The following is a 24,461-nucleotide window of genomic DNA, read 5'->3' as shown; positions in this document are numbered from 1 at the left end:
TGGAATTTATTAAGATGTTTTATTTTCCTTCAAGTTTTCAATCCATTTTACCACTAATTTTACAGTATAATATAGGTTTGGACAATATAGGTATATGTGTGTGTGTGGGGGTGTTTTTGTTACATTTCTTCTACATTTCCTTATTTCTCTGCCTGGCTATTTGCCACTCTTAATTTCTTTGTCTATCCATTTGCTTCATTTTACCTTCCTCTACCCTGTCCTCTGTTTACCCACTCACATCTCCTCTTCATTCTTTTATGCCTCCCTCTTTGCATATTATGCATCCTCCCACGTGTGTGTGTGTGTGTATGTATGCGTGCATGCATGGGTGCATGGAATCTGTTGGCAACTGGCCTAAACCCTGTAATTACTGCGACCCTCATCCTCTCCTCAACTCCACATTAGCCCCAATATAGATGTTATTTCTCTCAGAAATAAAAGCACACTTCACTACAACTACACACTTGCTATAATTACATATGTTTTGCGTAGAACACCCACCAGCATGCACAACTAGACACTCAAACTGCTACAACAATTTCATGAATCACACAGAAACACAGATAATTTACTAAAGACAATTTCTCAACCACCCTTAAGAGCTTGTAAACTGTGAGTTAATGGGGGAGGCCGTGTCATGTAAGATATGGATTTATTTGCTACCAGTAAGGAAACCTTTAGCGTGTGTGTGTTTGTGTGTGTGTGTGTGTGTGTGTGAGAGAGAGATTGTGCCCATGCGTGCGTGCGAGAATTAACATATTGTGTTTTTCCTCTGTCCAGAGGCACTCCAAATCGAGGCTGTCATGCCAAAGCGTGGACAAGGAGGAGGACGTTCAGGACAGGTCTGGGGGGGAGGCCGGAGGACAGTTGAACAGGTGACCTTTGACCTGCTTTGCCACAACACTGACAATCCCTGACAACGGGGAGGTCTGATAGTTACTGCTGGTTGTATTAAAGAGTAGTGCTATGCAAATCACTACAGCTTCTGCAGTTTTTATGTGTGTGAGGGGAAAGAATAATGGACTTCAAGCCCAGACCTGCCACTGGCAGCAAAGAAAAGGAAGACTTATTGGTTCTGATTCTTCTTTTATGTGTTACATTTTAACACATTACAGTAAATGAAGGACAGCAGGAATGCTAGTCTGGGTTCACTCTGCGAGCCTCGCAGCTCAATCAGGACCTTCTGCTCACTTCAGATTGTGTATTTCTTAGGACCGGTTTAATGTAACAAGTCACTTTACTGAACTTACTCACAAGTGCCAAACACCAAAGACAGAACACCCATGATCAATGAAATTGAGTTGAAGACTAGAGGAATTACATATCGTATTATCACACAGCTCCAGTGGCTCACAGCAGTGTTTATTATCGAATAACATCATCAGAAATGGACATGTTATTCAGTCGTGGCTGCTTCTTTTATTTGATATTTGCTGGGGAAAAAATTGTTTTACAGTTTTGCTTTGACTTTAAATGCATACTTCTGTGACCAGTAGTGTAGAATAAGATCCTTTTATTAAGTAAAAGTAGCAACACTACACTCTAAAATACTCTGTTACATGTAAAATTCCTGCATACAATATTGTACATAAGTGAAAGTACATTGGCACTGCAACAAAAGTGACTTGGAAATATCAAAAGTGACCATTATGCAGGCATCAGATTATTTTTTAAGCACAATAAATAGCTCACTTTTCCTAATAATGAAGGAAAAGTTGAATCCATAACTACTAAATTATCATAAATGTTATAAGTATGTTCGGCGAAAGTTACATAGCAAAGTTGTAGTTGGTCAAAGTGGGGCTGATTTTAAGTAGTTTAACCTATACAAATTTTATAAACAGATACAATATTTTAGTTTAATAAAGTCTTATTAATCTAAAAATTAATAACTATAATTATAGTAGTAAAATGTGAAATATTTACCCCTGAAATGTAGTGGAGTAGATGTATGAAGAAGCCAAAAATGGAAATACTCAAGTAAAGTAACTCAAAGTTGTTATTTACTTGAGTACATTTTCATATACCCCCCCCCCCCCCCCACAAACACACACACACACACACACACACACACACACACACTGCTACTGTCACTTTATTTGAATTGCACAGACAGTATTCCACCTTACTGTCCCTCCACTGAAAACCTCCACTGCTGCAGTCCTCCTTCCCTCAAGTATGAATATGGAGTCATACATTTTTTTTGCAATGCATAACATAAATGCCACATGTGCTCTCTCATGTCCTCAGTAGTATCACTACTGGGATTTGCGTTCCATTTCTATTAGGTATTCACATATGAAAGAGACCCAAATCCCAATTCAGTGTCTTCTTTCTTTCCCAGTTATTAAAATACTGATGTAATTCACTAGTTTTCTGCATCTTGAAAATATCCCAGATTTCTTTCACACTTTCTTTGTCCACCTCTGTCTTGCTTTTCCTTCTTCTTTGTGCGTGAGCACTGGGCAGGAAGTATGGGCAGGAAGTATGGGAAGGCAGCGGCGTATTTCTCCCTTGAGCGCTCTCTGTGTATAACGCCTTTGTCTCTCTTTGTTCTCCCAGTCTCTGGCTGCATATTCATATATGCATGTCACAATGCAGATTTCTACAAGCATGCGTCTGAGTGGCTATGTGGATGTGTGGATGTCTGACTGCGTTTGTGCATGACTGTGTGTGTATATGTGTTGAATCTTGCTGCACTGCATGTGCTCTGGTCCCCATTAAAGTTTTTGCCTTTGATGCTCTTTCCCGCCGATGGCAAGCTGTCTCACTAATGGACAATCCTCTCTTGCCCTGCTTTGCTTTTGCCACTCCAAATTTTTAAGCAGCCACATGAGTGTGTGCACGTCTTCTTACTTTACCTGTCTCATATATTTGTACATGATCTCACTCACTCCCCTCTGTCCTCTCTATTGTCTTCTGTCACCTGGCGATGGTTTTAGGGGAGGAAGGAAGAGGAAGACGATGAAACTGAGTCGAGATCTGTCAAACCTGGTGGTGTTCACCAACTCTGTTGCCTCCCAGGAGTGTCTGAATGAAGGTGAAATACCAAACAAAGCTTTGACACACACACACACACACACACACACACACACACACACACACACACACACACACACACACTGCAATCTTTACCTCCAGGGTGTGGTTTGCCGGGGGGGATATTCCCCTTTCTGGTCTACATGTTCCCGCATCTGCTTAACCATTTTTTATCCCCAGTGTGGACGGAAACATTTCATGTTTTATCTAGCCATGCCCGCATGTTTTTCACAAACAATAGGAGGGAATATCCAGAAGAGAACCCAACAAATACAATTTCAATTTTTAAATCAAAAATAGTTAATAGATTACCTTCTAATCTGCAAATATGTTTAGTACATGTCTAATAGCTTTCCATTTCATTTCTCTTGTGTTGTTCTCTAACATAACATAACCAAGACTCGTGGCGTGTTAAAAATACGATGTAAAATTATTTCAAGGGACATACAGTACATGAGTCCCCGGTAAATTCTCTATCTTGTACAGGGTCCTTGGCGGAAAAAAGCCTTTTGCATAGAACATGACAGGAGGTCTTGATTCAGCTCTCTGTTGGCAATTTTACAATAATAATTAGAAAGATACAGTCTAATCTAATCTAGCTCCGAGGGCTCTGATCATTTGCAATGACCTAATCAAGGATTGGATAAATGTGACAGCCATACTTTTTACCTCATCTGTGCCACATACTGTGTGTACATTACACTCTACATGCTATGGAACATAATGTATATTTTGCAGACAAACAAAAGTCGGTCCTTTCAGGAGTTTTGGTAAAAATGAGCGCCACGCAGCACTGAGAGTTACATTTTGGCACCAAAACGACTCGTTAAGTTTAGGAAAAAAATCAGATTTGGATTAAAACCCTCCCGAGGAACAACTGTTTCCTGTGTAAACGTATGTTGTTTTAGTGAAGTTTGCTCCCTGTCTTTTACACGCTGTGTTTTATTATGTTGAACACCATGTTGTGTTATTTCATTTTAAGATTATTTTCCAATAGATATTGAAGTGTTTTGGCATGGCCGAGTGGCACTATATTCCTGGTATTGGAAGGGTGGATTTTATCTTGTCTGCTTTCTTCTGTTTATCTCTGAGACATAACCCATGTTTCTGTTTTTTTCCAGGTACTCCGGGCGACGTTCTGTCCTTCAGCGAGACCAGGGCCCAATCTCTGGTCAATCACAGAGCCGAACAGTTCCTGGCTTTTAACCAGAGGCAGCTGTCGCGGATTTATCCCTCAGCCTATCGTATCGACTCGTCCAATTTCAACCCCCAGTTCTACTGGAACGTGGGCTGTCAGTTGGGTAAGACAGCTGTCTAACGCCCTAAGCTTTTGACCTGTATGGAGGGGGTCTGTTGATGAAAACACCAGGTGTCTTCCCTTTAGCCCCATACCTGACATTCCACATAAACTGACACTGCATACCAAATGCATGCACACATACACACATCATGTGTGCAGAGCCTAATTGGTGTGAGTGTGAACACTAACTCAGTTGTGCAAGATAGGTGTGTGTACTGTTTGTATTTGCATGTAGTGTGTGATTGAGTGTGCGTGAGTTTAGTTGTAGGGCGACAGCTGGATCAGGAAATTGTGAGGATTAGATAGAACTACATATATAAATAAAAAGTAGATGTACTCCTGAAAAGGAGTCAGAACAGTAAATATTTGTATCCGTTCAGAAATGAGCAGTGTCAGGAAATCCAAGATCCAAGAAATCCCTGCCTGTCCCAGCCAATTAAAAAAAAAAAAAGAATCTGTTAAATTCAGAGAGCAATATTGAACTCCCCCTTGAGAGAAAACTATCTTTGATGCAGCTATGAGTCTTAGTTTTTGTTTCTGCTGGTTTCCTTTCTCATCTGGTTTTCCTAATTAAGGTTTCCAAGTTATATTTTCACACATCCTTAATGAATAAAACAAAGAGGAAGATTTGATCAATGCAAACTGACTTTGCCTGACAATTCTGTCTCCTCACATGATTTTTGCTACAGACTATTCAGCATCCTAAGTGAATTTCACAGGTTACCGCACCAATATGTGGATAATAATTAGAAAAAATAATATCATATGTGGGCAGGTTTAGTGACAGTATTATCTAAATATATGTTCTCTCTTTCTCTTTCAGTTGCTCTGAACTACCAGACAGAGGGCAGGATGATGCAGCTCAACAGAGCCAAGTTTATGGTGAATGGAGGTATTGGCTACGTCCTCAAGCCCCCTCCCATGTGTAAAGGTATGGCAACAAATGGACCACATGAACACAAATAAGCACCAATACATGCATAAAAAACGTTGTTTATTCATGCAAATTAATACTTAAGCGCAAATCAGTGGCTTTTGGTTTGGATGTATGAAATTATAAGTTCTAGGCTTAGGGGCAGGTATGTGTAGGAACCATATTGGATGAAACCACATACATACAGTACAAAATCCAATTTCTTGCTCTGCTTTCATTCCTTCCAGGCTCCTTCAACCCATTCTGTGATGACCCGCTTCCAGCTTACCCCAAGAAGCAACTTGTCCTCAAGATCATCAGTGGACAGCAGTTGCCTAAACCCCCAGACTCCATGCTGGGGGACCGTGGAGAGGTATAAACACACCAAAACCCTACATGCATGCATGCATGCATACATACATACATACTTATACATACATACACACTGTCCTCTCACATTTTACATCTGTCTCTTTCACACACAAAAGCATGCGCACACTATTATGTTTGACTACTCAGAAATGTTCAACTTGCTCTCGTCCTAAAATAAAATCATAATTTCTTTTTCCCCTTCTCCTCTGTCAGATTATTGATCCATTCGTCGAAGTGGAGATTATTGGCCTGCCAGTTGATTGCTGCAAGGAACAGACACGAGTTGTCGACGACAACGGTTAGACACACAGATCAACAACATCACAAACTCTCTGAACCACTGAAGAACATGTCATCTTGCACAGCGGAAAATTGCTTAAAATGGCTATAATATATATTTCATAACAATGTAAAAGGGGTCGCTTGTTTTGGTTCACTCTCACCGCTCTCATAGCATTATTTTCAGCCACAGCAGGAGCTGTTTTTAGTAAAAAAGCACTAAAATCCCCCTGTACACCACCTGCTGAGTACCAAATAGTAGACAGGCAGGTATTCACTAGCTGGTAAACACAGTGGAGGATTTAGAAGCTAAAGAGACACATATTTGCCTCAGGAGTTGGTAGAAAGCAGAGCTCAACAAGAGTAAATATTGGACTTACATTCACCATGTGGCCAGAAACATGACTTCAAATGAATGCTAATGTTGATGCGTAGCTGCTGAATGTGTGAAGAAGTAACTGTGGGCTAACAGGTTTGTTATATCCACTTAAAAGGTGATGATATGTCAGTGTTGTGTTCATGACTTGTTTCAGCTGCCCCCAAGTGACTGTAAAAGAAGTTATTGCAGGCTGAAGATGTACTTTTAATCCAAGAGCTAAATTATCTAAATGTAGCCTTTCCTCTTCTCGGCTTCCTAGCTGCTGCAAGTTTTTACTTCTAAGAGAAGAGTGACTAGGTAATAAATATTTCATGTTTTATCTAGCCAGGCCTGCATATTTTTAATAAACAGTAGTAGGGAATATCCAGACGAGAACCCACCAAACACTATTTCAATTTTTAAATCAAAAATAGATTTTCTTCTAATCTGCGAATATGTTTAATACATGTCTAATAGCTTTCCAGTTCATTTCTCTTGTGTTGTTCTCTAACAAAACATAATTAAAAATAGGCTGTCAAATTATTTCAAGGGACATAAATAAGGGGGTTCCTCTGTAAATTCTCAATCTTCTACAGGGTCCTTGTTGGAAAAAAGCTTGAGAACCTTTTGCATAGACCAGATTCAGCTCTCTGTTGGCACTTTTACAATATAAATTAGAAAGATACAGTCTAATCTAATCTAGCTCCGAGGGCTCTGATCATTTGCAATGACCTAATCAAGGATTGGATAAATGTGGCAGCTACACATTTTACCTCATCTGTGCCACATAATATGTATATTACACTTTACATGCTATGGAACATAATGTATATTTTGCATACACACAAAAGCAAATACAATCTGATGTCATCTAACCGATTCTAATAATTAGTCCCACCATTTCCCCAAAAATAAACAAAATAACACTCAGCATTACTGAGTTTGGGTAGTGGAGCACTGCTGGGATTTAAAATCAGATTATTTATTTAGAGGCATACAGGAAGCAAAGAAAAGAAAAGGGGTCTGCTGGTGTCACCCCTAATGCAGCCAAGAATTATATATATATATATACATATATGCTTTAATGATATACTGATGAAACACATCCTAATTATAATGAACGTGTGTGTGTGTGTGGTGTGTGTGTGTTGTGTGTGTGTGTGTGTGTGTGTGTGTGTGTGTGTGTGTGTGTGTGTGTGTGTGTGTGTGTGTGTGTGTGTGTGTGTGTGTGTGTGTGTGTGTGTGTGTGTGTGTGTGTGTGTGTGTGTGTGTGTGTGTGTGTGTGTGTCCTCAGGTTTTAATCCAGTATGGGAGGAAACTCTGTCCTTTACGCTTCACATGGCTGATGTGGTTTTGGTTCGTTTCCTGGTCTGGGACCATGACCCAATTGGACGGGACTTCATTGGCCAACGGACAGTTGCCTTCAGCAGCCTGATGCCCGGTCTGTGCAGAATTCCTCAGTGTTTTCACCTTTCTTTTGTGTGTGAATGACATGAACTTAAGAGGGGGCACAGTTTGTTACTACCAGTTACACTCCTCATGTTTCTGCTATTTAATACAAATAAAAAGACACACTCAGACACAATTTCCCTTATGGCTTTGGCAGTGCTTTGGTTATGGGGCACATTATCTTGTGTCTAGTGAACCATGGTTTATTTGACTTTGTATAGTAAAAGACCTGTGGCGAGTTATTTTTTGTTGTTTCCATCCATCAGAGTTGTGCCTGAACTCCTGATGCCCTCTCTTTAGGCAACTACTACGCAATTACCAGTCTGATGAGAGTTGACATATTTCTTTGACTCACTCTTTCGCTCACTTTCTCTCGCTCACAACAGGTTACAGACACGTTTACTTGGAGGGGATGACTGAGGCTTCCATCTTTGTGCATGTGTCAGTGCATGATGTCTATGGGAAGGTAAGTGCTGTATAGTGTTTATTGTATCATTGACCCTAATTTGTCAACTGAATTAAAGCAACAACAAAAAAAACGTGTCTCTCTCAACACGTCAATCCAGTTAAGATCAATCCTTTGTCTTTCTAGTGGAGCCCTCTAGTCCTGAACCCCAGCTTTACCATAATGCACTTTCTAGGATCTAACAAGGTATCCGGATGCCCTGAGGCTCTGTGTGGTGCTGCATGAAACAGCAATGCATGATGCAGAAGTGCAGTTTGTGTTCAGGCCATGTGTCTAATGACTTGCTTGTGTGTGACATTAATCCACTGAGTCATACAGGGTATTTCAAAATAAAGAACTGTGGTTGTCTCATTTTCATCAAAGATGGAGTAAATTGCAATGCAAGCATGCATGCATCTCTCACTGGCGTCTTGCATATTGTTTGTTGGTAGTTAAGGAGTAAGGGTGCCATCTGCAGGCAAGGCATTTAAAAGCATGAGATGTTGTGCTGTGAACCAAATTCAGTATGTGGCATATCTTTTCATTGTTTTCATGAAAATTAACACTTTAATTTCAAACTGTGTGAAAAAAATCCTGAGAAGGACATTTTTTCCTCTTTCTTCTCTTATTTCTTTCCTGTTGTGTTTCTTCTGCCCTCAGGGTCATCAGCTGCGAGGTATCCGGGGTTTGTTTAACCGTTCTTCCAAGTCCTCTGTGGATACAAACTCCAGCGACCTTCGGAAACGCTCCATCAGTGATCACCTGCTGCGGCGCACAGCCAGTGCCCCAGCGAAGGGACGGAAGAAGACCAAGATGGCGCTATCAGAGTCACTGGCTTCAATATCGGACCAGAAGAATAGCTCAGGTGCAGGAGCAAGAGCACAAGGCACGTCAGGGAAAGAAGGAGGTGTGGAGAAGCGTTACCAGCCACGAGGCCCCCTCACCCACAGACCTATGTCCATGCCCCTAGACAGGCTGCTGCAAGGGCAGCTATCCCTCTGCTCCCCAGACAAGGACCAGCATGACATGGGCTCAGACAATGTCCTCGGTGGGTGTTTTTCTTCACACATCCCAGTCAAAGAATTAAGTATATTTTGGATTTATGCAAATTACACCCAAATTACATCCATTCTAGTTTAATTCACATAATACATTTGTAAGATTATATGTGAGATTCATGATGTTTTTGTTCGAATACTAACATAAACCAATGACAGTTACTTTTGGCTTTGGGAACAGTAATATTGTGTTAATTAAATAATTTCTTTAAACTGTAGGACAAAAGTGCTACTTTGTTTGTGATAAAATGCTTACAGTGGATATGTCTTAAAGCAGCATTTTGCATTGTCTTGTTTTGAACGTTGATTAATGTAAGTTTTACTTATCCTGCTGCAAATTTGTAATACTCATGTACAGTAACCATGTGAACTGACACACTACAGCCTGGTCTCCATGATACCTTAACATGCCTTTTCTGTCCTGTCTTCATTTGTTGTGCTTCTTTATAGTAGAAAACTGACTAGGATATTCCTGCAGGTAATCTAACATAAACCTATTGTCTGAAGGTTGCATCGTCCAAAAACATACCAGTATTGCGTCCACCCAGTGTATTGTGTCCAAAAGTGGTCTGAGAAATATATTCCTGTGTCATTTGATCCCATTTGACCAAATTAATCCCATTTGAACATCTCTTTCCTAATCTGATGTCCGCAAACGTACTTTTTTAAACCTCTTTTTTTAAGCCTCATTTTCCAGCTTCCCCTTCACAGTGGTACTTGGTGATCCATTTGTCTGTGTATTGCTATGGCCTTGTATTGGCTGGACTGTTAATTGTTGTCATTCAGTGGTTGGTTGGCTTGGTGTTCTACATCAAATGGTATATATAAGCCTATCTTTATTAATCATTTTGTTCAATCATCTGTTCACAGGAGCATGCCCCTTCAACAGGCCCAGGTCTGGCTCGTTGGACCCTTTCATCGAATCCTCATTCTCTATCGAACCAAACATCTCTTCCCCTTCTAAGACATATATCACTAGAAATAAAGAATTTGACCAATCAGAGGAGCGTTCTTACCTGGTTATTGGTGGAGGAGCAGTACGAAAGGAAGACGATTATGCCAATTACCAGTCAGAAGACAATGGAGTTAACAAATCAAAGATCCTGTCCACAGAAGCAGAGACAGAATGCTTTGTCTCTGCTTCCAAGAACAGCCAGATGAGATCAGATAAACCTAAAACATCATCAAACAGCAAAACATTCACAGTTGCACCCTCAATCTCCTCATCCTCCTCCTCTGCCCCCTCCTCTTTGCCCCCTCTTTCCCCTCTCAGTAGGGACTGTGATCTGAAGAGTCCCAGCTCTTTGCATGACAGCACCATCTCCAGACTCATTGATGCTGTGTCCTTAGGCAATGAGCAAGACACATGTGGCTCCATTTCTGCTCTGATTGGTCAGTTTGAAAGCACTGTTGAACAAAATGATTCACACACATCTCATGATCATACCCCTTTCCATCTCTCAAACTTGAAGCCTACCACCCCTCAAGTGCTGCAAAATTTAAGGTCTCCTCCGAAGACCAACGCTAAGTCTGCTACCAAGAAACACCTAATAAGTCCCAATAAAGTAACTGAAAAGATAAATCATGATAGCCATTCAGCGAGCAATATTTTCCAGGCAGATGCACCGGCTCCAGCTCTTCTTTCCAGCCCAGAAACCGCTGAGCTTGAGGAGGTCTACACCATTCTGGATGAGGAGGTGCTTTTGCCTGTTTCAGTGTACAACCTAAGGAAACAGATGGTCCATTTTCAGGCAGACACTAGGGAAAGCACACCCTCCACCAGCTTGAGGTCTTCTCCAGCAAAAGTGGTCCAGGAAAGGCACAATGTGGACTGGGACAATATGCACAGAAAGAGGGGCGGGAGTGAAGAAACTGAGGAGGCAGAGGAGAGTGTATACGAGGAAGTGTATGATCCTCCAGCACTGCCACTGCCAGGGATACCAGTGATAGAGCAGGGTACTTCGAAAAGGTACATGGGCTCCTCTGTAAACGACTGTTTCCAGTTTTTCCATGACTCTGCTGGAAATGCTTTTGCAGAAATAGAGATAAATGTTGATGAGGATCCATTGGAGATGATGATGACCTCGCCCAGACATGGCAGCCAATGGGAGGGACTCATAAGTCCAACCAAACGGCATGCTATTTACCAAAACCATGAGTCCACTCCCAACTTCCCCCAACAAAAACAGCCTTCATCGTTCCGTGATCTTCAACAGCAGTACCCATCGCATGCATTTGCACAGTGTCCCTCCCCAATTAATCCAGCTTCCTATCAGCTGCCCAATCACTACCAACACCAGAACAACTCCCAGCCTTCTCCCTTCCACAGACCCGTCAACTCTACACCCTCCAACCCTAGCCCACTGCGTCAGAACAGCTATCCAGTTCCTCAAAGCCATTCTGATGCCTTTAACAACAGCAGAGACTTCAGCAGTTCCTACACACAACAGAGGAGGTATAATGGCAACCAAATCCTAAACAAGTCTCATCACGATAGGCTAGGGTATAAACAGATGGAGAGGGAGCAAGTAAGGGGCTTTCATAATGGGTTCTCCTCTTCTGAAAGCCTCCCTGGCCAATCTGTTGTGTCTACTAACATCAGTAGAGACAGAGGACTGTTTTCCCCTTCTTCAGACTGCGATGTATTGTACAGCCACATGGACTATGACCTCATTTCACCCTCATCAGAGTCTTCCGCTCCTCAAAACACCCAGCCACATTCCCACAGTCAAACACAATCACACACCCCGACTCATTCATGGAACCAAAAGGTTGCCCTCCTCACTACAAGGCACCACTCACAGCCTGAATCCAGGGACTCTCTGGACTCAGATTTAGGCCCTTCGTTAATTCGACCCCAGTCTGAAACCACACACCCCACAGCTCCTAGCCCATGTAAGTCCAAGTCCCTGGGAGACCTGACCTCCGAAGACATATCATGCAACTTCCAGAGCAAGTACCACATTATTAGTCGCAGTTTCATCACTCCCCATATGAGAAAGCAAAAGAGGATGGGTACCATGGGGGAGGTAACTGTCCAGTCCCAGTCTTGTGATCCTCTTACTGAACAGCTACGTAAACTGGTCTCGCTGGAGGGGGATGACAGTGACAGAGATGGACCCAATCTTCCTCAGTTATGCCAGGAGGCAAAATCCCCACTGTCACAGCCGCATGCAACCAGTGTCTCTTCTGTTGTTTCCAGAGATGTAGATGATTCCCCTCCACTCCTTACCCGTCGCCTATCTTCTCGGAGCCAAAGCCGAGTGCGTCACATCAACAGCCGCGCCCGAGAAAGGCAGCAAGACGCTCTAAAGCCTAGGGCAGGTGTGGTGATCAATAGTACAGCCAGCATCGGTGGGGTGGTATTGAGGAATAAACCAGCCTCACAGAATACACCAGCTAACAGACATTCGACTGGTTCTTACATAGCAGGCTACCTTAGTCAGCTGGAGGACAGGGGACTTCCTGAAGGAGCTTGTACATCGTTGAGTTATGGAAATGGGGATCATTATGGAGATCGGTCCTACACCGATGACTCTCTTCCACCTGCTGACTCCAACCGCTCTGCCTCGGAGCCCGAGGTGTACTTTCTGCTCCGACTGTAGCTCTGACCATAACCTAAAATGAGATTAACTATCAGGCAATGATTATTGATGATGTTCAGTTACCCCAAAAGCCAGAAGGTTAAGAAAATAAATACTTGCCAATTTTTGTTCCTACATTTGCAGATCTATAGGTTTCCATTATAAAAGTTAAACAAATCTTAATCTGGGCTATTTCTAGAGAAAGATATAGTGTGTACAATGTAAGTGAAACGTCACATGTAATCCATGGTTGGATTTGACAGCATGCATTTCCTGTATGAAATGTCTACTATTCAATGGTGAATGGTCTTTCTAGTCTGGCAGTGTATTTTCTATATTCTACTAAATGTGTAAATGTACTTGGGAACTTTGACTCCCTCCAAATGGCTTCCTAGAATGATTGTACAGATACTTGTTATCTTTGTTCCTGTGATGTACTGTCCAAACTGCGTACATTGAATATGAAGCAAAAACAGAAAATTGAGTCTTAAGCAGAGAGAGAATGTCTTTCTACTGTATGTATCATTTGAATGTGCAGTATAATCAGACAGCTACTTTCAATAGATGTGGTTCATCTTTTCAAAGATCAAATGTAAGTCTTCCTTCTCCTTTCAGTGGTATTTCTGTATTTGTGTTGTGTAAATATTCCTGTCATTGTTTTTTAATCTAAGATGGGTTTTAGTTAAGAACCAATTGTAACTGTACATGTATGTTTGTGCATGTTACCTGTGTAAACATGTCAAGCATGACTATGCACCAATTTATACAATAGATGTTGCATCGCCCAAAAACATTTGCACCGATCACACAATTGGATTGGCTACAATAGAGGACATAGGCTTGTTTAGGTGCAGTATAGTACAACAACTTCTGTGCTTGGACTTGTTGCTCTCTATGATTAGTATTTGAAAACATGATTGCAAATTTGAAAGATTTGGAGTTAAAGGTTTTTATTTTTATAATTGCTTTGATACAGACTGCAAAAAAAAAAACCAGTGTTGGTTATTATGGTTGTTTAATTTTGTATAAGTTAATGGAAGGAAATACCAGAGTGACATCGGCACAGGGTCAGGCTGAGGAGTGGAGGGTGGCAAAGCTGAATTTTAGTTTTTTTTATTGTTTCAGTGTTGCACCATTCTTTTTTTCTTTCTATTGTTGCTAATCGGAGGACTGTGAGCATTTTCCTACCAATGCAATAAAATATTGAACTATTTGATTTTAACAAACCATGTTTATTTCGTGTTTTACTCAAAATGCTACACAGAACATGCAAAAGATAGACTCATCTTTCCCCCTATGCCACCTTAAACATAATGGGATGTAATTGCTCATGAAATTACTGTGTAAAAGAGTTGACAAGAGGCACACTTGTTGTTCTGGGCAGAACATTCACACTTTAAGTTCTATTGATCAATCACAGTAGAATCTTCTGTAGAAATCTAAGACGCAAGGACACAGAAGTTGAAGGATTGGTGTATGTTTGTTGTCCGCTTCGCAGATCATTAAGATAAAAGGTAAGCACCCCACACACACACACCCACACACACACACACACACACTTCATACATGCTAATCACCATTGTTTTCCACCATCACTCTAGAGAGGAATAATTTGAGCTTGTGTCATCAGTTTTTCTTCCTTGAATAAGGCTTCCCACCTATTATAAATACTCACTAAAGCAATCCACTTGTGCAGAGTGGGGGGGGGGTTATGTTTTAGTCAAGATACCATTTTCAACCCCCCCCCACACACACACACACACACACACACACTATTAACCTTGTGATGTTAGCTGATTAACGTGTTTCTGTTTACAGTGTCCTCTCTTTTTGCCAGTAACTGACATGAGGCTCTTATGTTACATTTGGATTTGGATGTTTTATTTAATAGGATTTGACTTTGATAACAGACATTTTTCAACTGTGTTTGTGAGATATGATTTATTCTGATTAATTATTTTCAGGTTTAATGTGACCTGTGTTCTACTGTGTTTTACAGACTGAATCTACTGACACATATTATGATACCACTCAGCTTTATGTGTTAAATGTCCAGAACAGCTGCATGCATGTCTCCCTGCTGCGTCTCAGTGTAGTGGGCAGACAGATGGGACTGGAGGTGGTTCAGGCGGTAGGGTGCTCCCGGTGGGGTGCATCGAGCAACAAATGCCTCTCCCAGGATGGAGATGTGATTATCGGGGGACTTTTTCATCTCTATTACAAACCTTCAGATGTAGAGCAGGTCTTTACCACGCTGCTGCACATGAACATTGCACTGGGTAACTTAATCAGTACGTTGCTGTTGAATGTCTGGTGGTTATTATGTTGTTCAGCATATCTGGGGTTTTTATAATTTTGTCATGCCCATATGTTTCTGTTAAAATGCAAATGAAAATATAACTTAAATCCAGAAAACTTACTATCTAGAAAGTTAGAGTATGCATGTTTATAATTGTACACATCATGTTTAATATTGATTACATTTATTATAAATGTTAGATATATATATAACGTGTGTATAGTATACAGTACAGTATATGTGTATACTGTATAATATGCAAATTTGAATTGGTTTATTTCAATAGGTTTTGCTTTAACACATTCATGTTGGTATAGTTAGGACATTTTTGGACATATGCTGTTTTTATATATTCATGGTGATTATTTTATTTATCTGTCACTAATTCATGTTGTAGTTTATGTTAGGTTATATGCTGTTCCTTTCTTCTTTTAAAGATTGTGTTTTGGGATTTTCCGCCTTTAGTTGATAGGACAGCTAGGTGAGAAATGGGAGAGGGGGGGGTAAGACATGTGGGAAATCGTCCCAGGTCGGATTCAAACCCTGGACTTCTGCGTCAAGGCACATGTGTAGGAGTAGGAGTATATATGTGCTCGCTCTACCACTGATCCAACCTGGCCGCCGCTGTTCCTTTCTACTCCTGTGGTTTCAGATTTGATCCAGAGGTGTTACAAAATGTGTATGCCATGACATTTGCGGTGGAGGAAATCAATCGTAACAACACCCTGCTACCAGGTGTAAAGCTGGTCTACCACATATTTGATACCTGGGTCTGATACCCCTGGGCTGTGCAGGCTGCAGTGTCACTGGTTGCAGGAGAAAAACAAAGCTGCAGTATAACCGCCTCCACGTCTTGTACTGCTGCTGATGATCAACCCAGACAGACAGGTATCACTTGATATTACTCAGTATTCTACTAACCTTTTGCTACATTCATGAAATGGGTTTTCTCAGGAGGGGGGGCTGGCGTCTCCCTTAGAGATAGGGTGAGAAGCTCAGTCATCCGAGAGGAGCTCGGAATAGAGCCGCTGCTCCTTCACGTTGAAAGGAGCCAGTTGAGGTTGTTTGGGCATCTGGTAAGGATGCCTCCTGGGCGCCTCCCTAGGGAGGTGGTCCAGGCACGTCCAGCTGGGAGGAGGCCTCGGGGAAGACCCAGGACTAGGTGGAGAGATCATATCTCCAACCTGGCCTGGGAACACCTCGGGATCCCCCAGTGGGAGCTGGTTGATGTGGCTCGGGAAAGTTGTGGGTCCCCTGCTGGAGCTGCTGCCCCCGCGACCCGATACCGGATAAGCGGCTGAAGATGGATGGATGAAAACATCTGATATTTGTAGTATAAAAAAAGATTGTCCTCATGTAATTACATGTCCAATGCTATCAGCAGGTGGTCAACCTGTTCATTTTCTCATTAGTGATGCTGCATCAACAACAACATGCGTGTTTCTGTCCAGGATCCTACGGCCTCTTTCTGTGGCATTTATGAGTTTCATTATATCAGGAAATAAACCTTTTATACAGTCTACACCATGAGGCTGACACTATTTTTTAAATTAAAAATATCTTATTATTGCTGTAAAAGCCGTATCAAAATAATATTGCTGTGTTTTTCTCTCAGATCAGCTACTTGTCAAGCTGCTCCTGTCTAAGTGACAAGAGTAACATCTTCAGAACAATCCCCAGTGATGTGTACCAAGCCCGGTTCATGGCACAGCTGGACCTCACGCTTCTGCTGGACTTGGATGGGAGCGGTGGTTGTCAACAATGATTATGGTCTTTTGGCAATACAGGTGCATGTCTTTCTCATTCTATAAAATGCCTGAAAACTCTCGAATAGATCTCCTTCACATAGTCTTAAGATAACAATATCCTGTTTATATGTGCTTATTTGTTGCTTTGACCTCCAGACATTTCAGGAAGACACTTAGGGGAGAAGAGGTGTGTTTGGAATTCATAGCGACGCTCTGCAAGGAAACTGTTGAGAGTGATGCCAGACCTGTGGCCCTCATAATTCATGCTTCGACTGCGAAGGTGATTCTGATCTTTTGCTGGTATACAGAAGGAAAGAAAGTATTTGTGGAAATTGTCAAGATAAATGTGAGCAACTGGCATGGAATTAAAAACAAAGACACGGGCTATAGTTTGTATAAACATGATGCCATCTGTTTTTCATGTAGTCATTTATCCCAATTTTCCTCTTACTGTCGGTGACGGACAGACAGTTTCTGGCAAGTGAGTCTTTGAGCACCAATAATGGTCTTCTGGCCACCATTTGAAGTTCAACAATACCCTGATTTGAAAATCATCTCAGAAGTTTGCACCCAATTTGTAATCCCGATGATGACTTCTTACAAGAATTCTGGGAAAATGAGTTTGGATGCAGTCCTGGAGCTTTGCAATTACACGCAGCACCTCTCTCTTCACCCCTCAAACCAAGGTCTAACCATAGATCTGCTGCCAAGGCGTCCTTTCAGAAAGCTTCTCTATCACAGAGTCCCTGGAGGGACTGCATAATCCCATCACTGATACCTCTCAGTTATAGGTGGCATACACTGTAATGTCTACCTTTCTGTTCATGCTGCAGCCCACGCCCTTCACAGCCTTCTCTCCTGCCCCGACACAGACAGCTCCACCTGCTCTTCTCCAGAAAACATCAACTCCATAGATGTACACATAATTATCCCTGTGTGTTATCTCATCCACAAGAGTCATGAAGAACTGAATATTTATATTGTAGGTGCATTTTTCGTAGACAGATTTGTTTTTAAATATCAACCGCCTCTTCAAGATTTGTTGCTTTCAGCTGTTGCAGTACTTGAACAACGTGCATCCCCCCCCCCCCCCACCTCAGGGGGAAACGTTTCTCTTTGAAGGTGGTGACCTCTAGTGCAACCTTGTCAACTGGCAGAACACCCCCGAGGGCTCACTAACGTGGTGTCGAGGCTGCAAACAAATTTGCTGTTGAAATAAACGACCAGAGTGACACCCAGTGGAATTATTACATGCAAATATTACATGTAGGATTTTAAAATGAAAGGCTTAAATGTCTAAATAAAGCTGAAACGCTATTTCATCATTATGTGTAGCTATTTCATTAGTTACACAAACACCAATAATTCGTTTAGCAGTAATAATAACAGCATCATAAAGAAATCAACTTTATTCTGAGACAGTTCACACACGTTGGTTTGTGTACAGTCCGTCAACAAATGATGTCGTCGTGATGCCTAAGAGATATTAAAAAAAAATAACTTATTGTTCTCAGTTCCTCCGCCGATTTATTAAATCATCGGTCGATTATTGTGCTGCTGCATTGGATAATCGATGAAGAAAATCCCATTTATATAGCAGCAACCTCTTGCTTCTATGTAATAACCACTAATGTTTTAGGGTTAGGGGTTTTGTGAGAAATTTCCACTAAATATAAGAAAACAGAGTTACCATTTCCCCGAGCCCATTCAGCCAAAGGTATTTAAAAAATAGCTAATGTCCAGCCTACAGTCCAAACTCAGATGTTACATTCACAATGTTATGAATCTGCCAATAATTGTGATTCCTCATATTTCAGAAGCTGGAGGCAGTGAATATTTGTACACCATCTCGTAGTAACTTTTGCATGTTTTGTTTTGTCTTATTTGGCAGAATTCTTTTTGTGCTCCCTTCTATAATTTCTTGGTTGTAGAGAACATGTCATGTGTTTTCTTCAGAATGTGAAGGCAGTCCGTTGGGGCAGTTGTACCCGGGTGTTGAGGCAGGGCTGTAGTACTCGAGTCCGGTCTTGGACTTGGGTCCGGACTCAAGACCGTTTTTCTGTGGATTCGGACTTGTCTCGTACCCGCTAGTATTTGGACTCTGACTTGTCTCGGTTTCAGCCACTGGTCTTGCCAGATATGGTTTTTGGGCTTTTGGTCTCAACCGAGTCCAGGTGTCTTTATTATGTTGATAATAATATTGGAGGGAAAGTAAAACCCAAAATGATTGTCTTGATACTGTCATGCATAAGACCTTTTTTTTCCTGTCCTGGACTCGGTCTTGACTCGGACTCCAACCTTTTTGATCTCGGTCTTGTCTTGGACTCGACTAGTCTTGGTCTTGGACTCGTCTTGGACTCAACAAAGGTGGCCTTGACTACAGCCCTGTGTTGAGGACAGGGTACAGGTCAAAGTTCACATCAGGACCTTCAAGGGATGAGGGGAGTGTGTTCTGGCTTCGTCAGGGCCTTCGACAAGTTCTGGAACATGGTGAGCTGCTCGCACACTCTCTCTCAATCAATTATTATTCAATTATTACTAGACTCCGTCATATGTCCAATCTGAAATAATCCACAACATATTACCAAGATGGAAGATGATGTCTTTAGATCACCATCTCATGGGTAGTTTTCAATGTATATGTATGTCTGACTTAACCCTTGCAAAAATCAGCACTTTTATTGGCGGTTTTTATCTATGTTTCTTACGTTTTTGTCCATTTTTTCAACACTTTTGATGTTTGTTTTTCAGTGTTTGTCACTTTTTTTGACGTTTTCACCTCTAAGTAACACTAACTTATTAACTTTAGTTTTATAGTTAATTTATGGCCAATACACCTCATTCATAGGAAATTATACCTAATATTTGAGTTAGAAAAGCAGAAATTAGGAATTATTTAGACTAAAATTAAAGGAATGGATGTTGATGGATAATCACAGACTGGAATAATATAATATACTTTTACTCAATACTATTTTGAAACAACTTCAATAGAATCCCTTCACTTTATTTTTATATTTTAACTAGCTTTATCAGTCCCACAAGGGGAATTTACAATTTTACACTAAGTTGTTATTACACACACATGCTCAGTACCTATACATGCACTGTATAGGAGAGATGTCAGAGTGGGGGGGGCTGCGCTTGGAAAACACACCCAAAGCAGTTGGGGGTTCAGTGCCTTGCTCAAGAGAGCTTTGGCAGTGCCCAGGAGGTAAACTGTTACCTCTCCAGCTACCAGTCCACCACCCTACTTTGGTCCGTATGGGGACTTGAACCAGCGACCTTCCGATTTCCAACCCACACTGCCACCCCATTTGTACTTGCCAAAGAGCGTTGTGTGGAATCAATCATGTTATTTTGGGTAAATTAAAAGAACATGGATATAGACAACATGAGGGTTAAATATATTTATTACTCTGTAACAGTCAAGAGTAACAATCTGTAAAATTAATCTCCTGTTTGATTTGGTGATGCCCAGAAAACTTCACAGTTTTGATTAAAACAAAAAAGCCAGTGACAAATAACTGCAACTGCAACCTAGCTTCATGCTGCGATGCTGCGAGTGTTTTTTTCACACAGCAGGGCACGGTGAAGTTTGTTACCCTGCTGAGGACTGGGATCACTCTTCATCTTACTCCAGCTGCTCCTTCTTGTTTCATTGATCCCTGAAATGTTTCAAACCGATCCGCTGTCTGAACATTGTCTTGTTTTGAAGACACATTCTGCTTTTTCTGGTTCACAGTAAAAGCTGTCCCACCTTCAATGTGAACCAGCAGCAGTAGGACGTTGTGGAGTGTTTGCATTAGTAGTAATACTGTTCTTATGAGTGCATTGGCAGAACCAATTTTGAATTATATCAAATTTCAAACAGTAATTGTATGCATATGTTTCTGTAAATCCCTCATACGTAGGCAGGTAATTTGGATTCTACACAGGCGCATCCCACAAGTAACACTGATTGTTATATACAGAGGAAATTACATAAAGTACATTTGTTGAATGGCTACTGCTAAACAATGCCAACCATGTAGTATCAAAATGGGGTTTGATTTCTTAAAAAAATTGATCCTAAAGCTCTAAATTGAATCCGCAAATGTTAATGTGACTGAGCTCTCTGGGCAGCTCTTTGAAAAGAGCCCGGGAGGTGATGAGCCAGCAAAGAAGCACAGAGCCCAGGAAACAGCCAGCACGCATCAGCCTTCAAACCCCATAAGTCCTCCAAAAAACCTGCCTGCACACCCTCCTAGCAAGAGATGAGTCCACACCATCAGACAAAATCAAACAGGACAAATACAAAGTCTCGCCGAAGGCCCAGGGTCCAGAGGTCGGTCAGAAGAAAGAGTCCCAGATGTATGGAGAGGTCCACACACGCCACATCAACCAGCTTTTGCCCCGGGGTGAGAACGTTACCCTGGTCAACCCACAGCCACTCTGTTTGATATGGACCCTGGATCACTGAAGGTAGCTATGACAACAATCAGTTTGATGCTGAAAATCTGTAGTAGTACGTGTGAAATACTGTACATGAGCTAATAGAGATGTGATTGAAGTTTATTGTCACTTTATAGGTTATTATGTTTATATTTTATAGTCGTAGTCAAAATCAATATTTTATTATGATCTACTGCACTGTTCACTTTTTGACTTTTGAGCTATCATCATGACACACAGTATCTCTCCTTATCATGGTTGTTGCATTTCTGTGAGTGATTTTTAATTTTTAGTTTCAATTTTTTTTTCTTTTTCTTAGGAATGTGTGATAAATTGTGTATATGTGTATGTTGTGTTATGGTTGTCTTGCTACTGGATGCCTAAAATTTCCTTTGGAATGAATAAAGTATCTATCTATCTATCTATCTATCTATCTATCTATCTATCTATCTATCTATCTATCTATCAGATATGATTCAGAGGAATCAAAAACAACTATTAAATCATATTGATATGGAGTTTTTTGTTGGCCACCAGTGAAATCATCTTGATTTTTAAAAAATATAAGCTTCTCAGTTCTAATTCTAGTGAATTCTTGTCTTGTTTTAATTTGTGTGACAGCCACTAAAGGAAAGGTTTGGCACAGTTATGCTACAGCATTAATTACTTTGTTATGCTTATTGCCCAGCAGGTGGCAGCATACACACATGAGAACACACATGAGTGCCATCTGTGAGGCCATTGTCATCTTAAAGAGCTTGTCCCTTAATGTTGCTTTTCCCCGTTAGTTTGAAAAGGAGTACTACATGAATGCATTATGGATAAGTTTATGATGCTAGAGATTGCAGATGGCATTCAAAAACTGTCACTTGTCTTGACGTCTTAGATTGCTTTTACTCTTCAAAGAAGTTGTAAAGATGGAGGTAGAGGTAACATTTGTATGTTGAGTGACACAGATTGATTGTACGTTGCTATAATGTTTCTGGGTCTGAGTGTCTTATTTTACTTTTTCCTAATTTGACAGCAAAGTTTAATTGACCCTCGTTTCTATATATTTATATGCCATACATCTGATAAAGTCTAGCAGTAGCTGAGCTGTTGTTTATCTACATACTGTTACTTTTAATAATGTGTATATAAATGATCAGTGTAGCCCATTTAACCCTTTTATTGTCCTTCGTGTCACAGGGACTTGTTTAGTTTGTTGACTTGTCTACTACGCTCACGTTGTGATAATTTCATGTCGACAGTCACGGTTTATTTTTTTCGCTTGCTTACACTGTATATATTTTCTACTCACATCTCACACAGCACAAGTATCCCAAAAGTTTTCTTCAGGTCCCAGAGACCCGAAGGCCGAGGCCACGGTTGTAGAGAAACACAGTCATATTCTGGCCTGACTAAAATTCCTCAAGTAAACTATTGCTATGTAGAAAATCCCATAACTGATTAACAACTACTTCCTCAAGGAGAGAAAGGGAAGGTTAGATATACCGTAGGTCTATAGTTTGCTAAGACTTCCGGGTTGAGGGAGTTTTTTTCAGGAGCGGTTTTATCACAGTTACTTTAAATGACCTTGGTACATGACTTGTTAATAGAGGCATATTGATCATATCTAGTAATGGAGTGGTAACTATGGGTAACCCTTCTTTAAGTAGTCTCGTTGGGACGGGGTCTAAGAGACAGGTAGATGGCTTAGCTAGAGAGACCTTTAACATTAATTGTTGAAAGTCTATAGGACAGAAGCAGTCTAAGTCTATGTCAGGTCTAGTTCTTTCTAGTGCTACTGCGCACAAAGGTGAACCGTTAGAAGTTGAGGGCAAAAGGTGATGAATTTTCTCAATAAAGAAGCTCATAAAGTGGTCACCAGTCAGAGCTATAGGAACAGATGGCTCCATAGAGCTGTGGCTGTCTGTCAGCCTGGCTACAGCGCTGAAAAGAAACCTTGGCTTGTTCTCATTTTCTTCCTTTAGTGATGAGTGATAGTCTGATCTGGCATTCTGAGGGCCTTCCTATACATTTTCAGACTGTCTTGCCAATCTAAACGAGATTCTTCCAGTTGGGTGAAACGCCATTTAATTTCAGGTTTTTGCAGGATTTGTTTTAATTTGCGAGTTTGGGAGTTATACCAATGTGCTAGTTTCCTTTGCTTCATCATCTTCTTTTTGAGAGGAGCAACAGAGTCTAAAGACGTCTGGAGGCAGGTCGTAGCAACATCTACAAATTTATCAATTTGGAAGAGACTAAAGTTAACATAAAGGTCCTCTGGTATATTAAGGACTAAAGTTAACATAAAAGTCCTCTGGTATAGTAAGGACTAAAGTTAACATAAAGGTCCTCTGGTATATTAAGGACTCAAGTTAACATAAAGGTCCTCTGGTCTATTAAGGACTAAAGTTAACATAAAGGTCCTCTGGTACATTAAGGACTAAAGTTAACATAAAGGTCCTCTGGTACATTAAGGACTAAAGTTAACATAAAGGTCCTCTGGTATATTAAGGACTCAAGTTAACATAAAGGTCCTCTGGTCTATTAAGGACTAAAGTTAACATAAAGGTCCTCTGGTACATTAAGGACTAAAGTTAACATAAAGGTCCTCTGGTATATTAAGGACTAAAGTTAACATAAAGGTCCTCTGGTATATTAAGGACTAAAGTTAACATAAAGGTCCTCTGGTACATTAAGGACTAAAGTTAACATAAAGGTCCTCTGGTATATTAAGGACTCAAGTTAACATAAAGGTCCTCTGGTACATTAAGGACTAAAGTTAACATAAAGGTCCTCTGGTCTATTAAGGACTAAAGTTAACATAAAGGTCCTCTGGTACATTAAGGACTAAAGTTAACATAAAGGTCCTCTGGTATATTAAGGACTCAAGTTAACATAAAGGTCCTCTGGTACATTAAGGACTAAAGTTAACATAAAGGTCCTCTGGTATATTAAGGACTAAAGTTAACATAAAGGTCCTCTGGTATATTAAGGACTAAAGTTAACATAAAGGTCCTCTGGTATATTAGGGACTAAAGTTAACATAAAGGTCCTCTGGTATATTAAGGACTAAAGTTAACATAAAGGTCCTCTGGTATATTAAGGACTAAAGTTAACATAAAGGTCCTCTGGTATATTAAGGACTAAAGTTAACATAAAGGTCCTCTGGTACATTAAGGACTAAAGTTAACATAA

General features: G+C 40.8%; 1 protein-coding gene across 7 annotated transcripts in view; it reads left to right on the top strand.

Annotated features, from left to right (window-relative positions):
- The window catches only part of plch1 (phospholipase C, eta 1), a 66,726-nt gene extending 52,707 nt beyond the window's left edge, over positions 1 to 14,019 (top strand). For 4 of the 7 annotated variants that reach the window (XM_032512266.1, XM_032512267.1, XM_032512268.1 and 1 more), the window contains 11 exons: positions 781 to 875; positions 2,943 to 3,040; positions 4,161 to 4,340; positions 5,163 to 5,270; positions 5,501 to 5,625; positions 5,838 to 5,922; positions 7,556 to 7,702; positions 8,097 to 8,176; positions 8,303 to 8,362; positions 8,816 to 9,203; positions 10,084 to 14,019. In XM_032512266.1, coding sequence (XP_032368157.1) covers positions 781 to 875; positions 2,943 to 3,040; positions 4,161 to 4,340; positions 5,163 to 5,270; positions 5,501 to 5,625; positions 5,838 to 5,922; positions 7,556 to 7,702; positions 8,097 to 8,176; positions 8,303 to 8,362; positions 8,816 to 9,203; positions 10,084 to 12,818 — 4,101 coding nt within the window. In that variant the 3' untranslated portion in view covers positions 12,819 to 14,019. Of the gene's footprint in view, positions 1 to 780; positions 876 to 2,942; positions 3,041 to 4,160; positions 4,341 to 5,162; positions 5,271 to 5,500; positions 5,626 to 5,837; positions 5,923 to 7,555; positions 7,703 to 8,096; positions 8,177 to 8,302; positions 8,363 to 8,815; positions 9,204 to 9,663; positions 9,692 to 10,083 lie in introns of all 7 variants that reach the window. The other 3 variants (XM_032512271.1, XM_032512270.1, XM_032512265.1) reach the window with 3 other exon arrangements.
- Positions 14,020 to 24,461: the final 10,442 nt, after the last annotated feature.

The sequence above is a fragment of the Etheostoma spectabile genome, chromosome 3, assembly GCF_008692095.1.
Source record: "Etheostoma spectabile isolate EspeVRDwgs_2016 chromosome 3, UIUC_Espe_1.0, whole genome shotgun sequence".
Lineage (NCBI taxonomy): Eukaryota > Metazoa > Chordata > Actinopteri > Perciformes > Percidae > Etheostoma > Etheostoma spectabile.
Note: the sequence above shows the minus strand (reverse complement) of the source record. Positions and strands in the feature narration are given on the sequence as shown.